Source organism: Thunnus albacares, chromosome 7 (genome assembly GCF_914725855.1).
Source record: "Thunnus albacares chromosome 7, fThuAlb1.1, whole genome shotgun sequence".
In the NCBI taxonomy this organism is placed as follows: domain Eukaryota; kingdom Metazoa; phylum Chordata; class Actinopteri; order Scombriformes; family Scombridae; genus Thunnus; species Thunnus albacares.
The window spans coordinates 21257613-21282082 of record NC_058112.1 but is presented as its reverse complement, the minus strand read 5'-3'; the positions used below and the strand labels follow the sequence as shown (position 1 = coordinate 21282082).

General features: G+C 38.8%; 3 protein-coding genes across 5 annotated transcripts; 1 reads left to right on the top strand and 2 right to left on the bottom strand.

Annotated features, from left to right (window-relative positions):
• Positions 1–215: 215 nt before the first annotated feature.
• LOC122986528 (UDP-glucuronosyltransferase 2C1-like) lies at positions 216–4306 on the bottom strand. Of its 2 annotated transcripts, none has more exons than XM_044357850.1 (2): positions 2313–4306; positions 216–1853 (listed from the first exon to the last, which is right to left on the bottom strand). In XM_044357850.1, exon 2 carries the CDS (start codon positions 1831–1833, stop codon positions 229–231), a length of 1605 nt encoding a protein of 534 aa, XP_044213785.1. In that variant the 5' UTR covers positions 1834–1853; positions 2313–4306; the 3' UTR covers positions 216–228. The 2 variants fall into 2 exon arrangements, with proteins under 2 accessions (XP_044213785.1, XP_044213786.1); XM_044357851.1 differs by lacking the exon at positions 2313–4306 and having other exon boundaries at positions 216–1551; positions 1646–1727.
• A 177-nt stretch (positions 4307–4483) lies between these two features.
• On the top strand, positions 4484–14635 carry LOC122985804 (ubiquitin-conjugating enzyme E2 Q2-like). 2 transcript variants are annotated; one of them, XM_044356741.1, is made up of 13 exons: positions 4484–4766; positions 7970–8074; positions 8191–8313; positions 8398–8454; positions 8565–8714; positions 9554–9638; positions 9734–9794; positions 9889–9979; positions 10077–10135; positions 10855–10903; positions 11000–11095; positions 12064–12130; positions 12221–14635. In XM_044356741.1, the coding sequence occupies exons 1-13, from the start codon at positions 4608–4610 to the stop codon at positions 12250–12252; spliced, it is 1134 nt and encodes a 377-aa protein (XP_044212676.1). In that variant the 5' UTR covers positions 4484–4607; the 3' UTR covers positions 12253–14635. The 2 variants fall into 2 exon arrangements, with proteins under 2 accessions (XP_044212676.1, XP_044212675.1); XM_044356740.1 differs by having other exon boundaries at positions 8562–8714.
• Positions 14636–15526: 891 nt separating this feature from the next.
• Positions 15527–23423, bottom strand: scamp5a (secretory carrier membrane protein 5a). The gene is made up of 7 exons (XM_044357177.1): positions 23189–23423; positions 22235–22318; positions 21566–21685; positions 20714–20870; positions 20517–20618; positions 19480–19597; positions 15527–18554 (listed from the first exon to the last, which is right to left on the bottom strand). Exons 2-7 carry the CDS (start codon positions 22239–22241, stop codon positions 18360–18362), a joined length of 699 nt encoding a protein of 232 aa, XP_044213112.1. The 5' UTR covers positions 22242–22318; positions 23189–23423; the 3' UTR covers positions 15527–18359.
• Positions 23424–24470: the final 1047 nt, after the last annotated feature.

Genomic DNA, 24470 nt, shown 5'->3' with positions numbered 1-24470 from the left:
ACAACAGTCTCATCTCATAAGACTCATCTCTGAGTCTTTTACACTAAATAGGATTATAATGAATATAAGTATACTGATTGCACTTGAATACATTTGTCACTGAAATATTCACTCTTCATGGATACTGTTTTCGGGTTATAAGCATGTTTGGGGTTAATCTTGTCAAGAGACAAAGTTTATTTTTCATATCTTATGCACTCAAAAAAACAACAACACAGAACTGACATTTTATTCATGTTTAACTTTTTTCCCAACAAAAATCATTCTCCACAATAACCTTACAATTGAAATGCAGGTGAATGTCACAAGCAAAACAATTGTCAACAAAGCTGCAATGACATCAGCAGAGTTGTAAACAAACCAGGACATTTTGTTGGACTGTGACTGCAGATGACGTGCCCCTTTATGTCTTATAACATATTCTATCCAAAACACAGCCTGGTCCAGTGGTTTCATTGGCTGATCTCTGTGCAGCCTTGAGAGCGCCTGCATGTTTTCACTGTAAGAGGAATTGTAAAGAACTGTCATCAGCGCGTCCTCAAAGATGTGTCTATCAAGCACGGCGATATCCACGTTCACAGCTGCTCCTTTTGCTCTGATTCTGGAGAGATTATCAGGCTGATCAAAGAATAAGGGAAGTCCAACTATTGGAACTCCGTGGTAAATAGCCTCCTGAACTCCATTAGTACCTCCATGGGTCACAAACACTCTAGTTTTGGGATGTCCTAAGAGGTCGTTCTGTGGTAGCCATTTGACCAGTAATGTATTATTGCCCAGGTTGGCTGGCCTTTGTCCCATATACCTCCATACAACCTTCTGAGGCATTTGAGCAAAAGCTGCAGCAATCTCCTCTGCAATGTCTTCAGGAAGCTTCCCGACTAAAGTTCCTAATGTCATCATAATGATCCCATGATCTCCAGAACTCTGGACAAACTCCTCCAAATCGGCAGGGAGCGGCTTAGGGGGCTTGCACTGAAATCCACCCATGTAGACTATATTTGGCATTGTAGGTCGTGGAAATTCAAAGATAAAATCATTTCTCATAAGCCATATGTCAGCATCCAGGAAAAACGTTGAGTAATCCACACCAGGACCAAAGTACTTCAAAACTACTGGTTTGTAATGAGGTTCTGTGATAGATGATAGTGTGTACATCCCAAGCATATAGCTCAAAACATTCTTGATTCTTTGAGAGAAAGTCATCTTATCTGTCAACTCTGTTGCAGTAAAAGGAATGTATGCCAGAGGTGAGGGGGCAATAAGGAAATGAGCTTCACCTTGAATGGTCCATCTGACATTGAAAACAAGAGGAACTTGAAGCTGACGTGCCAGCATTGTCCCTCCGCCAATGCTGGGGTCAGTCAAAACCACATCATATTTGGCATTGTGGAAGGAACGCATCAGGTTTTCATCTTCAAACATCTGAACAATCATCTCACTCATTGTCTTGTGGAACTGAGAGACCTGTTCGAAAACCATCCGCTCCCTCTGAATCTGAGTCCAGATGTGAGACCAAAAAGATGAAGGCTTACTCTGAAGCCGCATTTCCAGCTGTGGAGACAAAAAGGTTGAAAGGTTTTCCTTAAATCCACTAGGGTTGGGAAGGTTGACAGAGGTGTAGAAGGGAGACTTTTCACTGATGTACCAGCTATCAGACGCCCGAACCACAGTGATCTCATGGCCTTTGTCATGCAGCTCCTCTATGAGTACTTTCATGTTTACCCAATGACTCCCATCCAGTGGGAACACCAGGATTTTGCCCCCAGATGCATAGCCAGATAGTTGAATCAACAGTAGAGTAAAGGTGACCAGAGACAAATGAGGCACCTTCATATTGATGTCAGTGAGAGACCCTGAAAATGTACAAAAACAAGTTAATAAGAGTTCTGTCTGTCTAGTTTGCACATAGTGTTTTTTGTGGAGTGTAAATCTTATATTAACTAGGTACAATCCATGATCCAAATGTAAACTTGAAAGTCACACAAAAAGCACAAAAAGCAAAATTTAAAACAGATCAGAAACCTCTATCACTCCCAAATTTATTGGCAAGTCTTTAAATACAGGACAAACTCTAGACAACAACTAATGAAACTGTGTTTTAAGCACAAGTTGATTGCAATGACTGTTAAAAAGCATTATCTTCTGTTATACTTCACACTTACAAGACATGATAGTAAGTATTACATCTAAACAATTCAGAAATTAAGATTTGCACAGAAAACGTTCAACATATTTCATGGCTGTTTTTATGTGCATAACATGTCTCACAAAGTTTTTTTTATTTGTAGGTTTTGAGTAATATTAACACTTACCCAAGTCCACTTACACAGGAAAGGTAATCCAACTTCAAAGTGCCAGTTCAGCAACAGTATTAGTTATGCAATAAGATGGCATGATTTGTGTGCCGTTGGAAAGAAAGAGTGGTGAATGCACCTCCTAACCTGACTTTCTACAAAGTCATGACTGGCTGACATGTAGTTACATGTAAAGTACTCTGCGTTCTGGGTTCAGTGAAACACATGCTCTGTTGTAATAGGTGTGTGTGCTGCTGTAGATAAGGGTACTTTTGTAAAATGTGTGGGTGGCTACAATAGTCAATGTTTAGCTGGAAGCAGAACAGGTTTATCTGTTGTGCCATCTAGTGTCAAGTCAGTGCATAAAAAGTTGGATGTATTCTTAAACAGTGCATAATTTTTCACAACTGCTGCATCAATGTATTAAAACAAAAGCAGTTTTCCTAAAACTGTTAGCAAAAAGCCATAAAAAGCACATTGCAATGGCCAAATCTTTACATAAAATTGAATGGCAAATCATGCTAATATACATAGAAACTTTGCCTTCACATACACAAACGACCAAATAAACATGAGACACAGATGAGAGAAAAAGACACCATTGTAAATGTTGTTTATTAATTAATAAATATAATCATTTTCACATTGCTACATTATGCAAGCATGCAAATACTTATCTAAAATACCTAATTTTGCATAAAGCCAATATATAATTTTTTACTTTTTTTCCAATTTAGTGTAAAGTAAATTTACAGCACTTCATCTACAAAAATGTTGGAGATCCACAATAGATAGATAGACAGATAGATACATTGATAGTTTTTTGTATAGTGTGCTGTTGTATTTATACAAAATACTACAGACACTATAAAAATATTATAGAAAGCCATCACAGAAATATGAGATGAGGGTTATATTTTCTTAAAGTAGAGCTATTCTGCTGCTCTGATTTAAATTGCTTTCCACATTTTACTTTACTTAATCTAATCTGTAATACAAAGGTGGAGAAATAAAAACAATATTGGGTTGGAGTTGCTTGGCAGATATTCAATATTAAAATTTCTCTCTCTCTCTATATATATATATGTATATCTAAAAAGATCTATCTTACCCACTGGAAACGGACAGGTAGGACTACATTACAATCAGTAGAAACACTTTATAAACAGGCTTTGAAAGCAAAAGTCAATTTCATACCATCTTTGTAAAATTTCAGCTAAATATGATTTCTTAAACTGGAAAAACATGATCAAATTTGCAGATATTTTACTAGTGAATAAAATTTTTTCATGGTCTGCCCCCCCTCTGCTCCATGAATTCATTAAACAAAATCAAAACTCATCTACCAGAGGGGATTGTAAAATACCACATAGAAAAAATACCTTTGAGCAGTCAGCCTTTTCCTATCAATCAGCACATACCTGGAACGCTATTCAGAACTAATGAACATCACATCTCTCAACTCTGTCTTAAAATCTACTGGACAATCAAGCTGGCTGTCATAATCTGAAGTAGTGGTCATGTCATTGTTGTGCTTATGTGCTCTTGTATGTTTTCTTTTAATGTTTTTTATATGCCATCAACCTGCCAGGGACTGCAGATGAAAATGAGACTTTATGGCTAAATCTGGCACATTTACATGCTGGACCCAGGTGCTCATGTTAATTAAAGTGCATTGTCCCTTCTTAGATAAAATATACATAAACATGAATGTTTTCATTTTGTTTTACAGGTTCACTACAATGAGATTAGTGCAAAATAAAACAAGCCTTGTAAAACTAATTACTCGATAATACAAATAAGAAGAAAGGAATAAAACAAGTTGTATGTTTACAGTTGTATGTTAACACTACAGCTGCAACTCTCAGTTCTTTTAAATCAAAGCTGAAGACTTTTTTGTTTTTGTTTTTCTGTTTTCTACCTTTTAATAAATCAAATTTGAAGCGTTTGATTCATTTCTTGCACTGCACCGTGACTTTTATCCTCGTATTTTATGTCTTATTCTATTTTAGCTTATTCTTTTATTTTCTCTTAGTTCTTTAATAGCTATTTTAATTGTATTTAATTATCCTTTAATAATGGATTTCTTTTGCATTTTGTCTTAATGCTTTGAATGTTTAATGTGAAGCACTTTGAGTTGCCTTGTTGATGAAATGTGCTGTATAAATAAACTTGCCTTGCAACCCTCCAGCCCTTTGTTGTTGTTCTCACGCTAACATGCGAGATGATCCGTAGACTCGACTCCACTGCGCGGTCGCATTCCGCCCCGACTTCCCCTCTGCCAGCGGCCTGCTGCTTTGAGATGAGTTGAAGATGTCGGTTTCGGGGCTGAAGGCCGAATTGAAGTTTTTGGAGTCAATTTTTGACCCAAACCACGAACGATTCAGAATAATAGACTGGAAACCCGACGAACTCAGTTGCCAGTTCAATGTAACAGGAGAGAAGCTGCTGATCATTCACTGCAACATCACGGTGAGTCCAGGCCAGCTCTGCGCACAAGCTAACCCAAGCCACTGACTATCGACTGAAACCCAATCATTCCGCGGAGGGTTCCGTGTTTACAAATTAACTACGAATAAAGTGATCGTTTTCATTTTCCTTTTAGTGTTTGGCCATCAAGATTTAATCAGCCCCGTGGATTTAATAAAACAACACCGCACAAGTGTTAAATTCACTTTCAGAAAGTGTACAATAAAACGTCTATTAGTAACGACGCTGCGGTAGCTTTTGCTAGCCTCCCAACTGAAAGTAACGTTAACGCTAGCTTGTCTTGTTAGCCAAAATAACTGCGTTACTGTTTGCGGTACTTTAGCGTAAGCTTACGGCGGCTAACTTTCTAACTACGGAACCGTGTCTGGTTTAATCTTAACGTTATTTAGCCATGGCATAGTGGAACTTTTACTACATTACAGTTTTTTTTTAAAACCATATCGCGGAGAACATGTTTGTCTGAACCGACTCTGTCCCGTACACATCTTAAACGTTACACAGAGGCGGTTTAACGGAATGTTGTTTTTTTGGCTTTTCAGTAAATAGACTGATCCCTGTTGCGAACTTACTGGCCGGTGACGTTAGTGGTTCTTTATCAGGGCACCAAAACATGCAGAGAGATATGATGTAGATATGACGGAGTTGTTTTTTTCAAGCAATAATGTGAGCGAAGGTGTCTACATGTTTTGTTAACGTAGATTACCTTAGACGGGCCTGGTAACGTTATTTTAATGCATTGCAACACCGACTGCTTGTCATGTAAATAATGTTGAATCTTGAGTAAAGCACATAATATTAAAGGACGGGTTCACAATTTTTCCAAGTCTTAAAAGAACAGTCAGGTGCCCATATGAACACTGAAAGAGGTTTTCCTCGCTGTAATCATTCCTCCTGTTTATACTGGACATTAAAAGATCCCCTTCAAATGTGCTTTCAATGTAAATGATGGAGGCCAAAATCCATAGTGTGTCTACACAGTCATTGTGTGCCAAAATGCATTTAAAAGTTTATTTGAAGCTTGTATGAGGCTTCAGCAGTCTGAGTTAGTCATATCAAGTGGATATCTGCCACATTTACAGTCTTTTTAGCATCCAATTCCCTCTTTGTGTTTCCCTGCTGAGCTACAGTGGAAGTATAGTAACAAAAAGAAGACTTTTGGCGCTTAAAAGACTGTAATGTTGAAAGATAATTACTTGATCTCACTAATTTGGACGGCTGAAGCTTCATATCAGCTTCAGATAAACTTTTAGATACATTTTGTACATGAGGAGGCTTGTGGATTTTGGCCACCGTCACTTACATTGTAAGTTCATTATGAAGGGATCTTCTAATGGTCAGTATGAAGATGAAGGATGATTACGGCAAGAAAAGTCAGTTTCAATGTTCATTTGTGAATCTGACTATTGTTTTAAGAAAGACTTGGAAAAATTGTGAACCCATCCTTTAATCCAGTGGTTCCCCCTCAAGTGACACAAATTAGACCATGGACCCCCATCTGATAAGATTTTTGCTTTTAGATGATTTATTACAGATAGTGTATGAAACCCATGATCAAAATAGTCACATATTCTGTCATTATGTTACTTATGGATGGAAATATAGTGGAAGAAAATGATTCCCCTTTTTGCTGGAGACCCACTGGAGCCCTCTCCACGACCCCTGGGGATCCCTAGACCCCACTTTGAGAACCACTGCTTTAATTTACACAAAATGTAGGTGTTGTCATTAACAACAGAGGCTCACTCATGTCATGTCACTCATCTGCCTGGTATCCTGACCACATCCTCTTCTCTAAGCAGAAACATCCGCACAGTTTCACTTAGGCTCATTTTTTGGGGGCACAGACAGGCTCGTTAAAATGTTTTGATAGCTGTGTCATGTTGAAACTCAAGCTGAGTCAGTCTGCAACCCATCTGAGTCAGCTGAATCTCGAAAAAACCAGGGTACATTCAGCATCACAATCTTTCTACTAGAAAACGAGAAGTTAAAGGTGGTCCCTCCCCTTCGTCAGTCAATCCTGCTGCTGGTTACGCCAAGCGGTGAATATTTTCAATTTCTCCCTCCTTTACCTACATCTGATTAGCTGAATCAGGTGTGTTCACTTGTTCTAACTGGGAGAAACAGAAATGCAATGAGCAGCATTCAGAAACAGTTCCTTGGTCTATCTATATCAGTGATGATACTTGATCCACTGAGCATCTACTTCACAAAAAATTATGAAGAGACTCAAAATGTTGAAAGACAGCTGTCATGGTTTATGACATGGATTTATATAATATCAGAGTTAGCATAATAAGCATTTTCCAACTAAATAGTGTTAAAATAAACATCCAGGTCGTTATTGTGACAGCTCTGATGTATCTGGTGCTTCATAACATAAAAATGCTTAAAAACCAAACAAAATGAATGTCGTCAGTTAAGTCTGTCATTCAGGGTGATTAAACCCAAGTTGAATTAATATCGAGCTATATTTTGTATTTTTAAACCATTATATGACCAACGATGCCATCACACAACCATCTTGAGTTGTGTGATGGCATCAAGGTCCACAAGTTGATTCTCATCCTAATCTATCTATTGTAACTTCATACCTAATGACTATTGCTATATAAAATGTATCTTCCTTTCTGGAAATTGGACTGCTGAAAAATGATCACCAATACATTAAATAGTAGTACCAAACACGATTTTACCATCTGAGCTTTTTTGCTGAACTACACAACAGTTTGGCTGTAGTTTTTTTTTTTTTTTTTTTTTTTACCCCTCTATGCTAAGAGCCAGCTTTTTATAATTCAAAGTTGTCTCTCGCATCTTCAGTCATGTAAACTGAAGTTCACACATGATTTAACAACTGTATTAAGGCCTAATTGAAAGTTCAACACAGCGCTCAGCTACTTGCCAGCATCGGTACCGGAGATATTCGTGCAGCTCTGCAGCTGACGGTAGACAAATCATTTTGTTCAGTGGGTGGCTGCGTGGGCTGAGACGTTTGGTTTTAAGATCATTTTTTTAGCTTTGGAACAGACTTTAATATGTTTTTTATGTAGATAAAATGTCTGTGGGCAACATCAGTCATGTTTTTGTTTTCTTAAAAGAAGCAGTGTTCTCTGTAGTCTATAAAGCCATCAACACACAAGCAGGACTAAAGGCTAAATTTCCATGTCCTATTGTGGCCTCTGTTGCAGGAATCCTATCCTTCAACGCCTCCGATATGGTTTGTTGACTCTGATGATCCTAGTCTGGCTGAAGTGTTGGAGCGCTTAGAGGATGTGAGAAAAGGCAGCACATTGGTAAGTTGGCTTATGTCACACAGGTTCAGTGCTATGACTGTGGAAGCTTGGTTGAATTGTTTAACGGCAGTTTGGTTTTCCTTTTTGACGTTTAAATCTGTCAATTTTGCCGACAGCTTCTTCAGCAGTTGAAGCGCCTCATTTGTGACCTCTGTCGGCTTTACAACCTGCCTCAACATCCAGATGTAGAAATGCTCGACCAGCCTCTACCTGCTGGCCCGATTACCCAAGAGCGAAAGGTAGGCGCTACCAGCGTGAGAAAATTCAATGTCTTTTATTCCAAAACTCAGTTTTTTAACTCACAATATTTCACCGCACTACAGCACGGACCATCAGATGAGGTGACGTCTGAAGAGGAGGAGGAGGAAGAAATGGGAGAGGTGCCTATGTATATTTCTTCTACTTCCGGAGATATATATTATTTATGTCCTAATGGTTCAATTTGTATTACATCCTGTATCTGAACATGATTAATACACTGTGGCAGCAGGACATCGACCTGGACCAAGACCTGGACCATTACGACATGAAAGAAGAGGAGCCAGCAGAAGGAAAAAAGTCAGAAGATGACGGAATAGAGAAAGAAAATCTGGCCATCTTGGAGAAGATTCGTAAAAACCAGAGACAGGATCACTTGAATGTAAGTGTTCACTCAGTTTGTGTTTTTCCTCTATTGAGCATTGGTGACTGTAATAGAGTGGAGAAGTGAAGGAGCTGCTTGTCCCTGTAAATTCTAATTTGAACGTTAACTTTTGGCAGCAACCTCAAAATACGGAGTCTCCTGGGTGATTTTTCATTGCTACAGGATTATATCATGGCCACCAGATACAAATCCTTCCATTTTATTCCTTCAGCCAAGTCACTTTTTTTTTCTGTCAGTTCAGCTACATACAGACCGACAATAGCACTGTGTGAAAAATGGCAGACTTCCCACTCTTTTCAATGAGACTACTGCATTGGCGTAGCAGGTTAAGGGGTTACACTGTGCCTAGGGTGAGGTACTACTGTGATTGGTCAGATTTCTGATGCAGTAGAGATATTTCAGCATGAATACAACATGAAGCAAGTTGAAAAAAACCACTCTTTGTCCTTTCAGTGACACACCTAGTAAAGTCATTTCCACTACGCTACTTGAGGCCAATTCATGGTTGGTCTGAGTGATATACATTTTGGCATCCGCCCATGTCCACCAGGGTCCACGTGGATCCCTGTGGGGATAGTCGCTGTACACAATACAAGCGCCCAAACTGTGGATGCACTAGAAAAGCAAACCAGACGCTTGTTTTGTTACAGTTTATTGTCCTTTTAAGTGTTAGTAATGCTCAAATGGCTGGTCATGTAACATTATCTTTGGCCTCACGATCTCTGGTTTCCTTCATGTAGCTCCACCCGCCTCTCCACTCAATATACTTCTCATTTGTCCAGGTGTCCTAACATGTGTGTGTGTAATGCATCTTTGTGATCTTCTGTCTGTTTCAGGGAGCAGTCTCTGGCTCCGTGCAAGCTTCAGACCGCCTAATGAAGGAACTCAGGGAGATCTACAGATCACAGAGTTACAAGACAGGTGACTACAGGGACACATCTCTCTATTGTGGTGGCTTTTATTCTTTTGACATTTCTAAGTAAAGCGTGTTTGTGTTTCTGTCACTAATTTCACAGGTATTTATTCAGTCGAACTAGTCAGTGACAGCCTTTATGAATGGCATGTCAAGTTAAGGACGTAAGTTGTTACTTTCAGTTGCTTTTAATATTTTCCAACTTGCCAAATATCGTGTGTGTTTGTTTAGATTTGACCCTGTCGTTCTTCATTACAGGGTAGACCCAGATAGTCCATTACATAGTGACTTGCAGGTCTTAAAAGAAAAGGAAGGAGTGGACTACATTCTGCTCAATTTCTCTTATAAAGTGAGTTCTGTGATTTATAAAAAAAAAAAAAAAAAAATGTCAAATGTTCTTTTGGGTAAAGGATTTTCTCATGACTTTTCTTTTCTTCATATGACAGGATAATTTTCCTTTTGACCCACCTTTTGTACGGGTTGTCTCACCTGTGCTCTCCGGAGGGTGAGTGTGTTGTGATTTCCCTCTGCTCAGTTTACATATGAAATCCTCTAAAGAAAGTATTCACTTGATGGAACTTGGTCCACATTTGTTGTGCACAAACTTTTGAGATGGATTTTGTTGGGAGAGATTTACTGACAATATTTATTTGTCCCATTGTGGATTTAAATTGAAATGATACAAATGTATGATAATGTAATCGCTGTGTGCTTCTAGAGGCAGGGTTGACTTTATTATGCCATGTTATTACTGCGTAATGGAGGACATGTAGTTTGCTTATTGCTGGCTGCAAATTATTGCCTCTGAACTGAATGCAAATAAAAGCATCACCCATACAAGCAGCATAATTAGGATTTTAAAGACTCCTTGGTAATTAATGCAATGCATTAATACTGTGATACAATTTCATCATGCATCCTAAATCATGCAGATTCTTTAAAGGGTCCTGATGATAGGCTTAAGCAAATTCACTTCAAAATTACAACATGAATTTCTTGGTACATCCAAAAGTTTAATTTACAGCAGTTTAAATTCAAATTGCCTTCTTGCAAAAATCAAAAACATTTCTCTCCAACAAGGCATATCTAGACTCTGTGAAATCAATTTAAAGCACAACAAATCTGCAAAAAGTCAAGTGAACGCTTTCTTGATCAAATGTGCATTTGCCTACTTTTGAATATTTAATAGACATTCCTAATACTGTGTATTATTTCTTATTTCAGTTATGTTCTTGGAGGAGGGGCCTTGTGCATGGAACTTCTCACAAAACAGGTGTGTAAATGAGTTTGATACGTCTTAGACTTAATCTTAGACTTAAATTTCCTTAATTTAAACAACACAATATATGTTTTGTGTGTGTGGTTTCAGGGCTGGAGCAGTGCCTATTCCATAGAATCTGTCATTATGCAGATAAATGCAACCCTGGTGAAAGGAAAAGCCAGGGTGCAGTTTGGAGCCAATAAGGTAACTAATGTCATCATGAATTGTTACAGTCCTAATCTTGTAGCAGCCATGTTGTGATTCAGTAGAACAGGAATAATCTACAGCCATGTTAGCAGCTCTGTGAGGCTGTATTTAGACACAGTGCTGCTTTGAGCTAAATGCTCACAGGTATAATGTTTACCATATTTACTATCTTACATTCGCCTGTTAGCATGCTAATGTTTTCAAAGTACCACAGAGTAGTGTTGTAAAGTCATTAATTTTGCACCTGTTCAGAAACCAAAGTATGAATTTTGACCAAATGGTAGCACTAGATTGGCCAGTCAGAGGATCATCACAGTCAGAAGATTTTATCCTCTGAAGATCTTCAAGTCAAATTCATTTATAAAGCCCTTTTTAAAAACAGCTCATGTCGACCAAAGCACTGTACAGACCAGAGCAGGTAGCTAAAATCACAAATACAAGAAACACTGACATAAACAACAAGGCACACAGCTCGTAGGCACGAATGGGCAACACATGGGCACAAGCCAGAAATCAGCTGCATCAGGAGGATTCAAATGCTAGTGAATAAAAGTAAGAATTGAGCCTGGACTTAAGAGTCGATGGAGGGGGCAGATCTGATAGGGAAGGGAATGCTGTTCCACCATCTAGGGGCTGCAACTGCAAAGGTGCAGCCACCCCTGAGTTTAAGTTTAGATCGCGGGACAGCCAGGAGCCCAAAGTCAGCTGACCTGGAGGACCTGGAGGTAGAATAAGGGGTTAGAAGGTCTGCAACCTTGAAAATCTGCAGCACATTTCACAGAAATCCATCCAATAGTTGTGAGGCTATTTCGCTCATTAAAGTCAGAAACCATGAATGTCAGTTGGTGTGATATTTTAGTCTGGACCAAAGTGGTTTCTTTCATTGCCATAGTAATTGTTTATATATTTCACACTGTATATTTATATATCTCTATGCATCTAACAGAATATTCTTTGTCTCTTAGAACCAGTACAATCTTGCCAGAGCACAACAGTCATACAAATCCCTTGTGCAGATTCATGAAAAGAACGGTAAGTAAATACTTCTGAATGATTGGGGCTCAGTAAACACACAGTAGTACGAATCCATTGGCAAAGGGGTTTTTCTTTCTGTTCTTACAGGCTGGTACACACCACCAAAAGAGGACGGATAAGGAGCCACCACCACTATGCACTGGGAACATGTCTTTGGGTCAAAGTATCTTGTTTTCTTTGGAATATTTCCCCCCCTCTGACTTACTGGGAATATATCATCTTTCTCGCGGAAACCATCTCGTTGGCTCATCTGACAAGTATTCCTTCGCCCCGCTTCGGGAAAAAGACTTTGTTCTGGTGTCACTTTGCTTCTCCCCTCAGTGTTTTAGTGAGGAGGAAGATGTGAGGGTATCACTAGCCCTGTTTTCTAAATATGCTCATTTGTCTTTAAAAAAAAAACTTTTCTCCCTTTAAATGTGGGGAAATGCTTTTTTTTCTTTAGCTGCTTTGACAAAGTGGGCTTCACAAACAGTCAGTTACCCCTCTTTAAATGGGAATTTTAAAAGAAGATTGATACAGAAGCTCTTGAAGTGGCACCTCACCGCACCTGTTTTTATTGACTGCAATTCTTTTTCTTTTGGAAATTAACTGGTACACGAATGCAAGTATTGTTTTAGAAATATTCTTTGGCTATTGTTTTTATTCTTTGAGCATCCACAACAATAAATGAAACAATTTTTCATATTTTGGAAGCTTATCTTTAAATTGAATCGACCCACCACTCCGCATCTTTTTAGTTATTACATTTTAAAATGTGTAAAGCATATTGGGCCAAGCAGAAACAAAATGCTGCAACTAAGATCAACCGTTGTTGGTGAACAAATCCACCCCGTGGTCAATATTAAAACAGAAATGTCTCAGAATCTGCACATTTTTAAAGAGGGCATGAAACATTCTGACAAGAAGACGATAAGATGAACGTCATGGCGTCTGTTTAGGAAGTTCCAACAGACTTAATGTTAAAGCTGAAAAGCTCTTTGTCCCTCAGTTTAGCTATTAATCTTTCTTTTGAGTACAGCTGTAGAGGTTGATGGCTAGTTTGATGCTGAAATTAGGCTTCGCTGTGGTTAAGATAATTGGATTTGATTACAGTCACTTTGTTAAGCAGAACCGTGCTGGAATGAGCTTCACAGAGTAAAGAGATGAAGGGTGTTAGGATGTGTGATTTTTCATCATTTCTGCACATTTTTGCAACAATTTTTTTTTTTAAATGTCATATCGTCCTGACATACATCGATCGTAGTGGTTTGCCCTTTCTCAGTTTAGATTTGAACCTGTTACATGATGTTACTTTCAGCTGGATTTATCCCCTCAGACTTTATTTGCAGGGCTTCCCTTCCCACCATGGACGTGTTTCGGTGTCGCTTTCGGTGTGCAACAAGAAAGATCATTTGTAGTTTAATAAGAACTGACCTGAAACTCAGAATATCTACTGTAGATGAAACTAAGTTTTTAACGTGACCACACAATACATCCTCACTACTGCTGTTCCCTCCCCCCCGTGCTACAGGAGACACACTGTATCTATCAATCTGTCGGCTCTTTTGCAGTTTATTTGTTAACACTGTCTGCAAAAGTATGTTTGAATGGCAACTCAGGTAACAAACAATACTTAAGGAGGGGAGTCTGATTATTTTGGAGGGTGGGGGGGATTCATTAATGCTCCGTACCTCTGACATTTAGGCTTACTCACCCACTGATCTGATGTCAAAAACAAAAAATGGAATTTGCTTTTACGTTGTTATGGGTCACGTTACTTTGAATTAAAGCGAAGCAAGAGGGAGGACATTTACAGAAGGATCACGTTTTAACAGGATTACAGTAGCATGCATCATCTATACCCACTGTAGTATGTGTACTACTCTTTAAATATTCCTGATTAAAATCTTTGCACAGCTGGCAGTAATTTGCCTGGAGAGGTCAATTGTACAATAAAGTGAGCTAAATATTTTCAAATCAGGAAAAAAAAAATTACTTCTCAGCACACTGCTCCATATCCTGTTGTTACACGTCTGATATATCTGAGGGGGCAGAAGTTATCAGGTATCATTAACAAGAAGTGTCCCCACCTCTGAAGGGGCTGTGTTGTCTGAAAAGTTGGACCATAAACTTGTGCATCCTTTTTTTTTTTTTTTTTTTTTTTTTTTTTAAGGGTTTAAGTTCAGCCTCCCCCTGCTGCAGAGCCTTTATCCACTTGTATGATTGCCTCCTTCCGAATGCCAAAACTCCGGTCAGAGGGGATATTACGAGGCGATTCAAGTTTGATAGTCATGCCGTGGTGAATAGACTTGCACGCTTCTCTAACTGGACTGTGTGTTGAAAAGATTAATCTATCTCAACTGTCAATTCATTTTCTGGCACCAACGAACAGATGACCACGTCTGGCGCTGTTGGCTTGCTTTGGTTTTATTTTATTTTTCATTTTCCATTTGAAGAAATTTTGACCATGTACAGTAATTTGTAAACTTGCATCAAGTTTATGAATAAAGAATTTTAAGATTATTGCTGTTTCACTGTTTTTTTTTCTGGATATTCCTCAATTTAAACAACAGATATAGATCGATAGATATACTGGAAATGTTCTCCATCTGTGCTGAAGTGTATACTTGCATGTCCACAAATTCCACATTTTTGCATGTTGAGCTGACCTGCTGTGCACAAACACAGACTATTACTATTGGAAGTGTACAAATTGCACATTGTGTCTGTTTTCATCATAATTAGTACAAATTACATCATTTCTTTCCAGGAAATTTACTGAACATTTTCAGAGCTACAGTGGAAATTATGGAGTCCATATACTGTCTTGGTATGAGACTTGTTGATGAGGCACTAGTTGCAACTTCATTTTATCCAACAATCTATAAGATGTATATTCAGTGATGAAGGGGGGGGGGGGGGGGGGGGGGAATGGCATAGAGGCCCTTGAAAATAAAAAGAATATGGTCGAAATTGTATAAAGTCAACTCCACAATCACAAGAACAAAAAGCTGACTTTTATCCAGTATTCTGGGAAGCTTATTGGTATCCATACTGTCTCTCAAATCTGTTTTAATATCAGCTGGTTCCATTCAGAGACTAGACGACAGTAACGAGCATCCAGCCACATTAGTCTTATGTCTTCTGAAGCAAAGATCGGCACTTCATTTTTGGCCTGTTCATCCCCACTTTGTGTAAAATAAAGTAACTCAATACAATAAGAGTCTGGCTGGAATGATACAAGAAAGGGGTTTTACTACAATATGCAATACGTTCATCTTGAAAAAGCTTGAATTTTATCACCTCTTCTGTGACATATATGTAGATTCATAGTGTTCAATGGACAGCAACACATGAGATATTCTAGCGTGTGTGTAGAAGACCTGTGTGAACTCATCAAATAACAAAACAGGATGCAACAAGAACTGTTTAATATCTATTAGGGTAAGACCAAATAATACAAAAGTAATAGACAAAAAAAAAAGTATTCCTCATTTACGCCCCTTATGGAGACACAGCCTCCTCAAACATTTCATCCACCTAATTAGAGCATGTTCCTATTGAATGTGTTTATCCATGGCAAATATTTACCTCACCTCAAGTAACTATATATTTATATCTACTTATGATATAGTACATGATAATACATATCAAACAACATACAGTACATGTGGCAACACGGGGAGGTTGGGTCAGTAATGTGAAATGGCTCTCAGAAGCTTTGATACAGCGATGTGAAATGCAGAGTATCAGCTGTCCAATGGGCTGCAGTTCCTGCTACACGATAAATATACAGTTGTAATTTCTATAATCACACTAACTGTACTGTATGTACAAATGGCAAAAACGTTTGGACGGATCCAAAAGTTCACCAAAGACGGTGATAACTTACAGAGAAAAGTAGCTTCTTTGTTCATCTTTGTGCATAACTTTACACTTTAAATAGAACTGATCAGCTCAACCATCAGATGAGCATGTGAATAGTCCGCTTTCCAGGGTCATACTTCACTGTATGTGCATCTGCTGGTGAAAATGTTATGCAATTGTAAAATAATAGTAGTGATGTCCAACTTGAGAGCATAACAGTTTATATCATTATTTGAAGCCTGCACAACAGGACCCCACTTTAGTTCAACTGTTTAATAGATTTATATGTTAGTATTGCTCCGCTGTGATTCACTGTGAATTTGGTTTGCATTGGGCTCCACCAACAGGTAACCAAGTGCAAACATTCCTTAAAATTTTCAAAAAGTTAAAATAAAAAAAAACCCAAAAAACTTCAAAATCTGTTACCCACAGCCATGGAAAGACACAACGAACATGTGCTTCAAACTCACCCACACGTCATCCGAAATACACAAAAAATACAACAGAAAAATAAAACAACAAACACCCTATTGAATACCACATCATCACAATCAGACAAGACGACTCACAGGTTTTCAAATAACGAGCATTCAGATACGTTATCTTTACATTTGTTTCAAGTCTAATACTGTGTTACTGTATTAACCATCTACTGAATCTTGAAGACGTTTTCAAAGAAGACTTGTGAAGTCATGTGACACGAAAGGTTAAACAACCTTTTCTCACTGACAACAATATGACACAGTCTCTGACTGAACACATCGGGCAGTCCTCACGAGGGCGACACACATATATTCTCTCTTTCAGTTTCACTTCATCAAGAAATGATTGGATTGAATTTATATTCAGTTTTCTTTATATAAATATCATATTACACCTACTCATGGAATAACACCAACAGCCACGAAATGACACACTAAGGCCTGAAATCCAGAGCTTCAGAAACAAGTAGTCATTTAAGCATTTACATGTATTTATGGGTTAAAGGGAGAATTTGCCAAAGGGGGAAAACATCCATCACTTCATACAATGGTATGATCACCAACAACAAATGATTATTTATATTTTTCTACGTCCAATCACTTTTAACCTGTACAACGTTGATTTGGAATGTTTTATCCAATGAACTGCAATCCTAAATACTGCATGTGCTTCACTTTGACACGTAATAGTAATGTGTTTAACTGAAGTCAGCCTACTCAACACATGACCAGTGTGTAATGACAAAACCAAAACACCCTGAAGGGTTGAATAACAGCGATAAAGGAGACAAAAGCCTGACATGTTGACACTTTACAGGTTTGAAGTTTAAAACTAGCTATCACACCTTTCCTGAGAATGTAAAAAAAAAAAAATGCTGAATTAAAACTGAAAAGTTTCACTGATGCTTCTCATCAGTGCCAAAAAATCACCAGAACATGACCTGTAAAAGGTCTTTTTCTGGAAGTCAAACTCTCCGAAATTCTGCCTGATAAATTTAGTGGATATTGCTTCAAGCAAATTACATCTGATTTTAATCATGTTGGAGACAAATTATTCAATACTTTTTTAATATCTTCCCATCAAGTTTTTCTCTCTTTTTTTCATCTTTTGAAATGTTGATTCAATTGTTGAAATTATTCAAGAAATAATCCATTATTATTAATCATTATTTGCTTTCTTGCAGAGAGTTAGATGAGAAAATTGATACAACCAGAGTGGTATCGATCTTCTCATCTAACTTTTTGCAAGAGTCAATATTTTCCAAAATGTTGAACTATTCCTTTAATAGGAAATCATCCTATAAGTTGTCTTAAACATTTTGCACTTATAATCTGTCACCTGATGAGAAAGCAGTCATTATATCAACTGAGGGGCTATTTATTTTAGTGTTTGGTGACTTTGTAGCTTCAAGGCAAATGAAAGTAATGAAAGAAAAACACTCATAGTCATTACAGTACCTTAAAAAACACATTATAGGTCAGTGTTGATGTTTTAAACGTGTGACTCAGGCAGAGAAGTCACTCTGTGTTGACCACAGATGAACCAACCTGAATAAACTGATGAAGCTCAGGGGACTAGTTTTAGCTATATTATGTGTCTCCGTTAAAAAGTAACACAAACACATTGATGAGCTAAATTTCAGCAGCATAAGAGATAAAAAACAGCTTTTTTATAACTTGCTGTTGATTTAAATGTGAACTGACTAAAATCATTAACTTCCATATGTGCCAAAATTCAATAAAAGTACATTTCCACCGAAAACATGACTTTTCTCTACATTGTTCTTTTTGATTTCAGCTTGTACAGCGTTATAATGAAGGGCACCTAATTCTGAATTGTGTTCTTAATTGATCCCTTTTTATCTCTCCCACTTGACAGCCTGGGCCCCTCCTCTGTCCTACATCGGGTCGTCGTAGTTGTAGGTGGGAGCTGCTGAGTACTGGTTCTGGTTCTGCTGCATGGCTCCCTGGGCGGCTCCCATAGCCGCCTGCTGAGCTGCCTGCTGGACATGCGGGTTCTTCCACGCCCCGGTGGCCCACTCCTCCTGGGCCTTACCCAGACTGCCACCACTGCCACGGTAGAAGTTATGAACCTGCGGAAGACAGTTTGTAAGAGTTCTGTTACTGAGTGCGTTTCAAGAAAAAATGTTTTGAAGTCAGACTGAAATTAAAATGTAGTTTTGCAAGGAAATCAGTATATATGTATCCTTGGTGTTTGTTATGACGACTTATTTCTCTGCTGTGATAGCGCCCCCCACATTAGTGCTCTACACGCGCCATGAATTCTTGGTATTACTGATGATGTCTGAACAGTCATTTAATTGGTGCAATATCTGTGCAGACAGGCACTAAAAATGGCAGCTCGAGATCTGGTGTTGTCAGCAGTTGCTTAGTCCCATCTGTGATTTCAGCACTCCATACTTAATCCGTGACTCCATACATTAGTTACTGCATCTCGTGTCGGGGAATGCTGAGGGCACTTTCCAAATGGAGTTGAGACTTAACAGCACAAAAGGACCTTCCAAGTGTTGAATGTTATAAAGTAGACATCTTAAATCACTTAGGAATATGGGTAAATAATATACTGGGTGTATGATAAGGTTGGGGTCAGGTTAAGCATCTCAGAAGACAACTGGTTGGGGTTAAAGATGGTTGGGTTCAGGTTAAGATACAGGGAAACAGGAAAACAGTCTTCGACACAACACAAGTCCAAAAATATCAGTCAAATGCTGCTATGCTATGCTGCTGCTATGGGAAACGCCTACACAGAGGTTTGAATCCCAGATGCTGTTTTTACAAATGTGTCCAAAACAGTTTTATCCTCTTTTGAAAATTAGAAAATCATGCACAATATCTGCAGTAACATTATAGTTTATATTTCCCTACAGAAAAATTGAGGAGAAATCAAATTTAAATTTGGCTTTAAAGAGTCTTTTTTTTAACCAAATGAAAACTACAAAATGCTCATTCCTGCCAAGAAAAGAAGCTTAAACAAACAAGTAGAGATGGATAAGTCACCTTTGTGAGAGCGATGAAAGAGAGCACAGCCACTGCAGTAAACATGATGGTGGGAATCAGCATGACCACAGCTGAGCCAACGTTGGTGCTGAAGAAAGTGATGGTAGCCAGCCAGCCACTGATGGGAACAACAGAGGATTTAACATAATTGCACACAATGCATAAATACATGATGCATTATTGGTCATTTTCCTGTAGCTTCATTCTCCCAGCATTGTTTAAGGTAATATGAGACACTTTTTGAGAGCTTTAAAAAGGTAAAAGTCTGGTTTCTGATAACTCTTCTTTATATTCATGACTTTCTCTCTGATATTTAAAAGTTTTATCTACATTCTGGGTTTGGTGCAATACACTGATGTGACTTAATATTTATATTAAATATACTGACAATTTAAAGAAAAAATTAACTAAATGAGGGGAGAAACATAACAAATGCAGATGCTTTCACAGTCACTAGATCTCAACCCAACATCTCAAGGAGATTTGGGGTGTTGTGTCCAACAATTTCTGTAACTTTCTGAAACCACAAATCTGCCACTCACTCCTGTTTCACGCCATGATTGGCCAGCTGTGCAGAGATGAGAAAGGAGCTCAAGCTTTCATTCTTTACACAACTATTTATGTCACTTTTCATGTTTACAGATGAATGCAACACTACGAACGCCTTCCAGGAGAGACTGTCTGAAAATGTGCACAGTTATTCCCATATTTAAACAACATTTCATCCCACACCCTCACTTTTCACTCTGCCTTGATTGTGGCCATTCGAACCAGCTAAATACATTTTTTTCCACACGTGGTTGAACAACACGTCATACGAACTAGTTCAATTCTAGTATAATCCAGCCTTTAGACAGTGCTCTCCACCACCATCATCACTATGCAAAGGATCAGCAACAGCTGCTCCAGTCACCCGAGATCTTACTAAGGCACTTTATGTTGTTTTTCTTTTAATTTGTCACCCATCTGTATTTGCACTTCATGCTAAATAAGTTAGATATCTGCCTAAGATTTAATAATCAATTAAAATCTCTTACCACACTCCCCATCCAGGAATGCCAACTGTCTGGATAATACTGATCACGACCTGGGCCATGAATACGAAGAAGAAAGCCATAAAATTGAAAGAGCTGTCAGTCCTGAGGAGAGAGAAAAATCAACGTCAGAAATGATCCGATTCAGCAGAACAGCAGGTACACATGTTTTATACAGACAGAGGGGGGAACCTGCTTACTTGAAGGCCTTGTAGATGGGCCTGAACCAGCACACATAGGAGCAGGGGGTGAAGAGGATGAGCCACAGGATGGCCATGCCGAAGTTGGTCGCTCCGCCACCACCGCACATCCACGCCAGACAGCCAATCAGATTTACAGCCAGCGTGGCACTATTCACTGTCGACATCACAGACAGAGAGCAAACATGACAAAAAAATTTTCAAGACTGAACACGAAACGCCTCTGTGGCGATGTTATCCTTAACGCAACTAGACTGAATCGCTATGAATCTCAACAACTACTCAACACCAAAACTTCCAATTCTATATATATTAAATCTACAATAATGTAACATAGACTGAACCTACAATTTATTTACAACAGCACATGGTTTCTATTCTATACCAAACACTATGTGTAAACTAATCTACTTTTTCACCAAACTTACATGCTTGTTTTCAAATGGCAGAACCTATGTGGTGAAAAAGATACCGTGCTCAGGTGAATATTACAATATGTCACAAAACCACAGTCCAGGAAAAGTATAATCATGATTACTCTGAACTCTGAGCACCTGTTTTAGATTTAAGAACATTTTTCCGCTCAAAACACAGAGATATTTCAATCTATACATAAAACTGCACACGAAAATGGAAAAAATATTCATCTGTCTTCGTGCCAGACAGTGAAACCGGTCGATCTGGTCTCACAGCTATACTGGAGTGTCTTTGATGTTTTGGGTAAAACAGTGACAGAGCATGACAAAACAAAAGAAGTCATGCAAGCAACATAAAATGCTTAAAACTTGTACATGTAGCATTTACTTTACCCTCACCAACGCACAAACTTAAACCGCGGGACACTGCACTCACAGATCCATAAGTAGTACAGCCTCTTGCACATGGTGCGACGCTGGTCTGGGATCTCATTGAAGTCTTGGTAAAAACATGGCTTGAGGGGGATGAATCGAGGCAGGGGAGGGAAGTTGTTTTCTAGGGATACAAAGACACAGTTCAACGCAGCTGCCCACACACCAAATTCATAAAGAAATCAAGACAGCTGCAAAAAAAAAAAAAGGGATTAGGCTTTGGCATTTAGCAGTGCTTTATAAATGGGTTGATTTTGCTTTAGTAGACATATATTTGCCTGGAAGAAGGGTGTTTTCTTGGCCAGCTGAAAGCTTTTTAGTTAAACAGTATGATATAATTATGCTACTTAAAAAAGCTTTAGTTGTTTCCCATAGGTTTGAGGGATCTATATATTCATTATCACTCTCCTGGATGAACATCTGTAGTTCCCTTTGGGCCATGGAACAAAAATCTGTGTCAGATAATATAGATCTATTGCATTTCCAGCTGTAACTCTTTGAATTGTTATTTGAAATGGACATCACTAATAAGACAGGAGCATGGTCTGATAAGTGATTAGAACCATTAAAACATTTTTCAACTAGTTCAACAGAGATTCGTGTAACGAAGATAAAAATCAGACACATATTTGCCTGGAAAGAAGGTGTTTCCTTAGCCAAGCTGAAAGCTTACCTGCCATGATGAGCGTTCAGTGATTTTCCTCCACTTGCAAACAGGCACACACAGACTTCAACCTCAGCTGCCTTGAAAACCAAACTGCAAAGAAGAGAAGCTGTTTCAAATAAGTGCAAAATCACTCACTCACACTGCTCTCCTTGCAGGCAACAGGCCACAATCCTCCATAGGCCTTCCTGTAGATCACTCCATTGGAATAAGACTTTCCACCCCCATAGGATTTTATTAGAGGTGGTTCCCAGTCCTTTCCAGTACATCCACCCATAATGGAGCATCGTTCATTGTATCGGGTGAGGTAAACATGTTTTCTTAACCACACATAACAGCTGTGTAATGCGCGCGGTGGGAAACAGTGTGGCCTAAAACGTATTCATACCCTATGGGCGCATAAAAAAGGCGTGTTACAGGCCTACAGAGTTTACAGATTGGACTATATACAGTAGAGCTGTGTGTTTAGCTCCTTATCCATCCAATAGGCTATAATCAACCGCCTTCCACATTATATGGCTATGTTTGTAAACCACGATTCAATTATGGTGGATGTGGAGGATGAAGGACATCTTTCTACCACAAAATAAAGCAATCTCTGCATGCACAATAGACGGATCCTGGTTGATTTGATATGTATTATGATGCTAACACTGTCTTATATGTGCATATCCTTCGGCGGATGGCAGTGATGCTGCAGTAGGACACAGTGCATCGTGATCACACAGGCGATGGAGAAGCGTCCTTCAGCCTGAGCATCGGCGCTTCTTCGTCCAGACGCCGCCGAGTAGGTCAAGCCCAAACTCTTCACCACAAAAACCGAAAAACAGGCTTCAATGTTTTTTTACTGAAGCCAGAATCCGGTTTATTTTAACATATTAATCCCCCTCCCCCCTCCACCTCCTCACCTCCCCGTATCTGGAGTATAATGAATGAAAATGCGGTGATTTAAAAACGCCTTACCTTCCGTTTAGTGACGAGTGTGTCGCTAGAATCCCTGCGTCCGTTTAAATTGCATCATATGGATTAATCTGCATTAGAAACACATGGGTGACAGCCAGATCTGAAGGCTGGTGACACACAAATATGCAGCGCTATTCCTCAAATGATGGGGTTAGGGAGTAAGAGGCGGTCACGTGACGTAAGGTCTTTTCTTTACGCGCATAGGCCGGTCATTCCGATGGTTTTACCCGCCCGGGTAGGAGGGAGGAGGACCAAGCAGGGCCCAGGAGGAAGGGGAAAAAAACGAAAAAACGGGATTTGTTGCTGGCCTGAATCGACCAATCAGAAAGCAGATGTATTTCATCTGACCCCGCCTCTTCCCGATGCTGTCCACAGTGCTGAAAACCAAGAGGAGGAATTACACAATCTCCTCTGATTGGCTGCTTCAGTGCTTAAATATACTACTATAATGATAATATCACAGAAAAAAAGATATCAAGATGTAAGCTCCACCCTGACAGAATATTATTATTGTGATACCAAATATTCTTGTTTCAGAGTAAGTGAGTGTGGTGTGAGGATATCAGAATCATAAATTGGTTTATTGCCAAGTAGGTTTACACATACAAGGTATTAGCTTTGGTGTTGCCGTGCGTAACGGTCAAAAAATAGAAAGTAAAGAGAAAAATACTTCAGTACTACGGAAATAGCGCGTTCATGGTCTGACGTGCGTCTGCGTGGTCTCCACTCTTGGGCGGTGAGCAGTCAAAAGTAAGAGCGCTGGGAGAAATGCTGCAATTATGTGCTGCAAACAGACGAAACATTCAAAACAGGCACTGCAGGATTGCTTTTCACAAGTAAGTGGCAATTTATATTGTATTTAATTATGTGGTATACACTACCATTTATGTATCACACAAAGAGTGTGTAATACAAACCTATACATTTAAATTAAATTGGAATAAATTAGTTGTAACTGTCTCCCAGTTTGTATTTGTGCATTAAGAATAAACATAAAAGTAAGATGTACCAACCTTTAAGTTGAAACAGTAAAATATTCCTCTTGACGACTGATCGCTTCAAGTGAAACTCTTTCAACTGCTCAGTGTTATAGTGTTTTTTCTCCTTCCCACTTCTTTGTTTTGTATCGTCGTTTTTATCTATGCTCACTTGTTTACGTGTTTCCTTTCACTTTCCTTTGTAACTTGTCGACTGTAGCCCTCTGTGGCCAAACAAAACATACTTCAAGCCTAGACCTGACAAGATCTATGTGTGTCTAGACTAAAAGGTTTCATGTGGTTTA